The sequence below is a fragment of the Engraulis encrasicolus genome, chromosome 22, assembly GCF_034702125.1.
Source record: "Engraulis encrasicolus isolate BLACKSEA-1 chromosome 22, IST_EnEncr_1.0, whole genome shotgun sequence".
In the NCBI taxonomy this organism is placed as follows: domain Eukaryota; kingdom Metazoa; phylum Chordata; class Actinopteri; order Clupeiformes; family Engraulidae; genus Engraulis; species Engraulis encrasicolus.
Window position 1 is genome coordinate 28,835,435 of NC_085878.1, and position 7,500 is coordinate 28,842,934.

Genomic DNA, 7,500 nt, shown 5'->3' on the forward strand with positions numbered 1-7,500 from the left:
TCAGCACAGGGCAACACACACACACACACACACACACACACACACACACACACACACACACACACACACACACACACGCTTGCACAGAATCATTTGAGCACTGTGGAGCTGCTACAATGATGTTGGCCAGAAATGGCACATGCCATTACACACACACACACACACACACACACACACACACACACACACACACACACACGCACACACACGCACACGCACACACACACATTCGCACACATCATTGCTAATCCTACATGAAGTGTACAGCACAAATGCCAGGCTCATCATCTGTTTGTGTTAAAACAGCCTACAGATTTATACTTACAACAAAAGTTGTCTGTGTTGTTGAATCCCGTTGGTCCAAAAAAGGCTTTGAAAGAAACAACGTGTTGGCTTAATCTGACAGGGGTCACTAAGTTCTCTTGCGCTCTTAGACAATGATGAACACCAATCAACACCTGCATTATTTAAAAAACGACATGTAAACAATATACACATTAGTATGTTGTGTATTTGAATAACAAGTAATCACAAAGTTATTTAATGTCAGAGACACTCTTAAAAAGACAGCGGTTAAAATGAATTGAGTCTTTATCCATCATAAGAAGCTTTTGAAAAATGTTAAATGGCCTAATGTCTGCACATCACTTCAATCCTGGAATACACTTTTGGTTTCTCATCAACTCCTAATGTTAAATCGTAAAATCTGAAAACGCCACTGTATCATGAATCTATAATGTACGTATGGTGTTTATGCTCTGTTGTCTGTTTTGATGGCCCGGCTGATAAAAAGCTCTGTGTTTGTTTTGCTTCTCCACTGGAGACCGTTTCTTGAAAGCATCATTGCTAACCAGTTAGCAACTTACTTGGTTTCCAACGGGTAATTGCATTGCAACCAAGTAAGTTGCTAACTTACTAAGCAACGATGTTGTCGAGAAACGCACCCCTGATCCACTTTGTTCATGGTACTTCCTCTTCTCCATATTTGTCACAGCCGAGTTGTCACCTCCTCATGAGCACACGTGCCTGAGTGACGAGGATAAGGTACAGCACGGGCGAGCGGGAGGAGGCCGAGGAGGTGGGGGAGGAGGAGGTGGTGGCACCAACACCAAGGACCGTGGCACCTCCACCGAAGCGCCCCACAAACACCACCAACACCACAACCAACAACAGCTGCAGCCCTCCTCCAAGTCCTGTCACGCCCCTGTGAGTAATGACCATTTTTTGTAATCTCTACATTAGTAATGTCTAATTGTGAGGCCCCATAGCAGCACTTTTTTCAGCCATTTGTTTCGGAGTAAAGTCAAGAAACAAAAGAGATAACATTTCTGAATGCAATTCAGGCACCATTACATTACATTACATTACATTGCATTTGGCAGACGCTTTATAACCAAAGCGACTTACAAACCAGGACATAATCATAGCCAACATCACTAGCAGATACAAACTCCACAGGACATGTACAGAACAACAAGTGCAGATGCAAAGAAGGGTTAGTTTTTTGTTTGTTTGTTTGTTTGTTTTTTCTTTTGTCTTCTGCATTCATTCTGAATGTAATGTTTTATTACCTGCCCCCCCTGAAGGGGATTGGACCAGGTATTTTATTGAGCCTGTCTGTCTGTATGTCTGTCTGTATACCTGTTTGTCTATCGGTCTGTGTGTCTGCCCACTGTGTTTTGGGTCACCTGCGAGTGGCGCCAAACACACAACATCACGTGCATCTACGTATGTGCAGCAATTGGGCAGGGAGGCAAGTTGATATCCATTATTGCTCTTATTAAGTTGTGCGTGCGTTTCAATTTGTGCTCAACCACAGGCCCCTCCCTCTTCCCAGGCCCAACTGACAGGCAACACAGCAACAACCACGGCCGCGGGTCAGCTGACCAAGGCGTCGGCAGCTGGCGAGTCGCACCGCGAGCGAATCCGCTACCACACAGATGTGCGGCTGGAGCCCACAGAGGAGATCTACCTGACGCCCGTGCAGCGCCCGTCCTCCGACGCCCCCGAACCCCACAACGACCACACAGTAAGACTGCCAACATTATTTCTTTTTATTATTTCATTATTTCTTATTATTATTTCAACATTATATCTCTTAAAGGGACACTGTGCAGGAAATGGTCAAAAAAGCTACTGCAACTATGCTGCTTATTGAAATTGGGCTGCCTATTGCCAAATTTGATCTTTACATGAAAGTTTACTCAGTAATAAGCAAATATTTTCTAGTATGGCCCAAGTACAGTAATTTTTGCAGCTAAAAATTGCTATTTTTGGAAATTCAAAATGGCGGACCATGGAGAAGATCCCCCTTTTCATGTATGAAAAGTGCAATTTTTCCAGTCATAATGAATACTTAAAATGTGATGCTGGTGGTAAGTATTCATGAAAAGGTAACATTAGTGAATGGGCAGCATGAATTACGGAAATAAACAACTAAAAATCTCACAAAGTGTCCCTTTAAAGAGTTTAAATGAACTCCATTACAGATACGTAACACTTGGTCCCACACAAAAATGGTGTTAATTTTAGTCTTTGGTCAGTGTAACATCTCCAATGTTAATTCTACTCAATATTTTGTGAAAATCAACAATGGAATGTGAAAAGCTATTGAACACTGGTGGCAACTGGAGCTGAGGGGGTGGGTCATCGTCTTACAATAGAGTTGAAATCACACTGGCCATCTGCAAAATTTTGCAATGCCTTTTGACTCCACTGTTTGAGTAATATGACTCTGCACAGTGTTATAAATTCTCTATTGTGAGTTATAAAAGTTCTCTCTGGAATATTAACATTCCACATTTCTATGCAGGAACCTGAAGGAGAAGGCGAGAGGGAGACGGCGGCCATGTTATCCCAGAGTGCCGAGCAGCAGCACGGACGCATGTCCCTCAGCTCCGACAACGAGGGCCCGCCGCCGTACCAGCCGCCGCTCTACGGCAACACGGCGGGCATCATCAACGAGACGGAGGAGGAGCTGTATCCGCCGCCGTCTTACGCCTCCTGCGTGGCCTCCACCGCAGCGCTGGACCTCAGCACCCGCAACGCCGACCTCAACTCCTCCGACTTCAGCTATGTGGACGTGGAGGACGAGGAGGAGGAGGAGGAGGAGGAGGAGGAGGACGTGGACGAGATGGAGAATGGCGCCGGGGAGGCTCGGGCCCAGGACGGCCTGTCGCGGGCCTTCAGGAACTCTATTGGCTCTGGCACTGGTGGAACCAACGCTGCTGCTGGTGTTGCCTCTCGGACTTCCATGAGCAGCTCGGACGCGAGCGGTCTGTCGTACGACTCGGTGAAATATACGCTTGTGGTGGACGAGCACGCTCAGTTGGAGCTGGTCAGCCTGAGACAGTGTTACCATGGCTACAGCGACGACAGTGACTCGGCCACCGTGTACGACAACTGCGTGTCGTCTCCGTACGAGTCTGCGCTCGGGGAGGAATACGAGGAGGATGACGATGACGAGGACGTGCACGGGGGAGCGGGAGGGGTCAGACGAGAGGCCACTGCCCGGCTGTCGGAAGACTCCACCCCCGAGGCAGACCTGCCCTTCACCAAGAAGTTCCTCAATGTCTTCATGAACGGACGATCGAGATCATCCAGTGAGTATTGGCTATTTCAGTAATGCCTATTTGTCATTTTGCTGTTTTAAGCATTTCTAGTTTCAAGCTTTTTCAAGCTTTTTTTTTTCAAACTTAAAATATTTTATATTTTATTTTAAAATTATATTTTAAAAATAATTTATGTGGTTCATTAGTTCACAACTGAGTGAAGTACCGAGTTCGAGTTCACTTTTAGTAGGCCTCCATGTGCCTACAATTCTGCCATACAGCATTTGTCCAATTGTTACAAAATGGTGTTCAATAAGAAACACATAGAGCAGTAATGCTATTTCTGCTTCAACCTGTTGAGCATCTGTCTAATCTGTAAATCACTGTCAGATCCCAAAACAATATTTCCACAGTATCTCCCTGTGTTCCCCAGAAAAAGCTTTTATCTAATAATCTGCAGCTTGTTTAGCTATAAGTTTTCATTATGACTGGAAAAATTGCACTTTTCATACGTGAAAGCTATCTTCTCCATGGTCCGCCATTTTGAATTTCCAGAAATAGCCATTTTTGGCTGCAAAAAGGACTGTACTTGGGGCCATACTAGAAAATATTAGTTTATTACTTAGTACATTTTCACGAAAATATCAAATTTGGCAATGGGCCACCCAGTTTCAATGAGCAGCATAGTATAATTTTTCAATTTTTTTTTACAAAATGATGTTCAATAAGAAACACATACAGTAAAGCAGTAATGATATTTCTGCTTCAACCTCTTGAGCATCTGTCTAATCCATCTCAAATAGTATTTCCACAGTATCCCCTGTGTTCCCCAGAAAAAAGCTTTTATCTAATAATCTGCAGCTTGTTAAATATGTCATTGATTTGTACGGCAATAACCCGGGCAAGAAGGTTTTTTATAGTACAGCGTTGTTTTCCATAAAGGTAGCTGCTGGAGGTGTGGTAGTAGTAGAGGGCTAGTGGGTGGCGTGTGATTCACACTCACATTGGCAGCTGCTGTGTTCGTTAGTTAGGGGATCGGCAGGGTGTGATTTTAACTGAGATGACACCCATGAGTGATAATTACTTCAGTCCACCAGAAGGCAGCAATTTCCTCTCAATGAGGTCCCACTTTGTCTTTTTCTCTGCATCCTTCTGCTGCCGATTAAGTTCAGTGTCTGCAGTGCTCTAAAGGGGCTGTTATGTGTGGAGCTGGGGGTTTTAACTGGTTCTGGCCCAGGGTGCCACCATTCCAACTAAGCCATAGTCCACAGCCCCCTATTTTTGCATACAGATAGCATTAGGGTACCAAAGAGTTAGATCTGTTGAGTACTGTGTGGTAAAGTATTAGTACTACTACGGGTCTCATTTACCATGTGGAGAAATGTAATGTACGTCTTTATTTACCGTATGAAGAAATGTAATACTCACGTGGTACAAAAACATTGGTACAAGCCAACACGTATGTTGGTGGAACAAGGATAACATTTGAAACTAGACTGCCTGTGCAGTCGCCTTCGACTGCTTAAGGTATATCCCCGAAACGCGACGCTTCCAGTCCCCCATCATTCCTACCACTCCCGTCCACCATTTCGTAAACGTATAATATACATACAGACGTGACATGACGTGCATAGGCTTAAAACCAAACGACTATTGTGAAAATGAAGCAGAAAATGGGGCAAATGGTAATACTGTTTTAATGGTTCAGTGGATATACCACATTAGGTACAGTGTAATAACCAGTGTAACAATATTTAATACAATGTAATACCAGTGTAACATCGTCATTTTTTTACTTACATCATGTGTTTGTGTGTAAGTGGTATTACATGGTATTGCATATTGTTACACTGGTATTACACTATATTACATGGTATTGCATACTGTTACACTCGTTATTACACTGTACCTGATATTGCATATTGTTACACTGGTATTACACTAGTATTACATTGTATTAAATATTGTTACATTGGCTATTACACTGTACCTAATATGGTAGATTCACTGAAATGGTGAACCATTAAAATAAGGTGTTACCGGGCAAATCAATCCACCCAGAAGTTATGGGCCAAATGAAAATTCCGCCATTTTGAAAGTGTTGTCTTCCAAACTCGAATCAGTTCATGAACCTACCCTAGAGCATTCACACACAAAATCTGGGACAAATCCATCCATCCGGTCAGTAGTTATGGCCCTAACAATAATTCGGCCATCTTGAATTCAGCCATCTTGAAAGTGTTGACCTCCAAACTCGAATCAGTTCATGAACCTACCCTAGAGCATTCACACACCAAGTCTGGGACAAATCCATCCACCCGGTCAGAAGTTATGGACCAAACAAAAATTCGGCCATCTTGAATTCAGCCATCTTGAAAGTGTTGACCTCCCAACTCGACGCAGTTCATGAACCTACCCTAGAGCATTCACACACCAAATCTGGGACAAATCCATCCACCCGGTCAGAAGTTATGGACCAAATAAAAATTCGGCCATCTTGAATTCAGCCATCTTGAAAGTGTTGACCTCCAAACTCGAATCAGTTCATGAACCTGCCCTAGAGCATTCACCCAAAAAATCTGGGACAAATCCAAACATCCGTTCAAAAGTTATCGTGTTAACACGAAAGACCTTACGCGGCGGACGCGGCGGCGGACGCGGACGCGGCGGCGGACGCGGACGCGGCGGCGGCGCACGCAAAACCATTACATCCCCGACGCTCCGCGTTTCGGGGATATAAATACTGTAGGCCTATGTGTAGTAGCTCAACTGCATTGCAAGACATATACCGTCAGCTTTACTGCCATGCACCACTGGTTGAAAACCCATAATGCTGACAGAAAGCAGGACAGCTAGGACAGAGGATATTCTCTGAAAGGTTGAGTGAGTCACACAGCAGTTTTCTCCACCCTGGCTGCTATTCTACTGGTCGTTAATCATCTGTTCCGCTTTCTTTATTTGGGCTTCAATGACACACAAATGGCCCACGGAGAATGTTGTCATAGTGTGACACACATAGTGTGTCTCACACATTATTTAAAGCTCATTGAATGTTTTTTTTGTATGGACATGCCACAGGGGCACTGATGATTGTTTGTGGGTTTTTTTTTTTTTAAATCTCCATTTCCGGTAATATAGTTACTTGTGTTTCAAAGTACTTGCTAACACATATTCGCTGTTAGTACTGTATGTGAAACCCTTTTATTTGATGTGCTGCTGTCAGTGTTTGTATAATAGAATCATCTTTACTGGATAATTGCTGGCTGTGCCTCTGTTTGAGGTGTTGTCTTTGAAGTTGGTTGAGTAAACAGACATACATGTTTTTAGTGCATCTTGTTTGCAAATGTCAGCCAGGTTGTAATAAACAAATACATTATTTTAGGGCAGGGTTTCCCAAACCGGGGTGCGTACACCCCTGGGGGTGCGTGGCTTGCTACAAGGGGGTGCACAAGCTGAATTGGGCGGATATGTGTGTTTTTATACAGCATTAATGAACATTAAGTAGTTTTTAATTGTATGGTGAATTGTATGATGGATAAGGTCTAATGGAAATGACTCTGCATAATTTGTGATGATTTGTGTAGTGTGGCCATCAGCAGACCAAAACATTTGCTTAGGGGGTGCGCAAACCACATTGAAATCGAAATGTACAAGGGGGTGCACAAGGAAAAAAGTTTGGAAACTGCAAATTTAGGGCATAATTGTGTCACCATTGCGTGAAGTGCCACTGACTCAGGTACTGTACTTTGGATGCTCCCTCCATGGTTAACAAGATGGATTATCTGTCAGAAATCTCCTCAGGCTAGCAATGTATTATCTGATAATAAGCCACAGATATTATAATAGCACACCTCTCCATCCTTCATTGGGACTGTAATTTCGTTGGCTTTTTCCCCCTCAGCTTGTGATGATTCATTGGGCATAGACTACGGCTATTAGTTCTACCTGC

General features: G+C 43.7%; 1 protein-coding gene across 1 annotated transcript in view; it reads left to right on the plus strand.

Moving 5' to 3' along the window:
• The window catches only part of mapk8ip1b (mitogen-activated protein kinase 8 interacting protein 1b), a 69,614-nt gene that overhangs the window by 48,484 nt on the left and 13,630 nt on the right, over positions 1 to 7,500 (plus strand). The window contains exons 6-8 of the mRNA XM_063188259.1: positions 995 to 1,206; positions 1,820 to 2,029; positions 2,813 to 3,602. Coding sequence (XP_063044329.1) covers positions 995 to 1,206; positions 1,820 to 2,029; positions 2,813 to 3,602 — 1,212 coding nt within the window. The remainder of the gene's footprint in view (positions 1 to 994; positions 1,207 to 1,819; positions 2,030 to 2,812; positions 3,603 to 7,500) is intronic.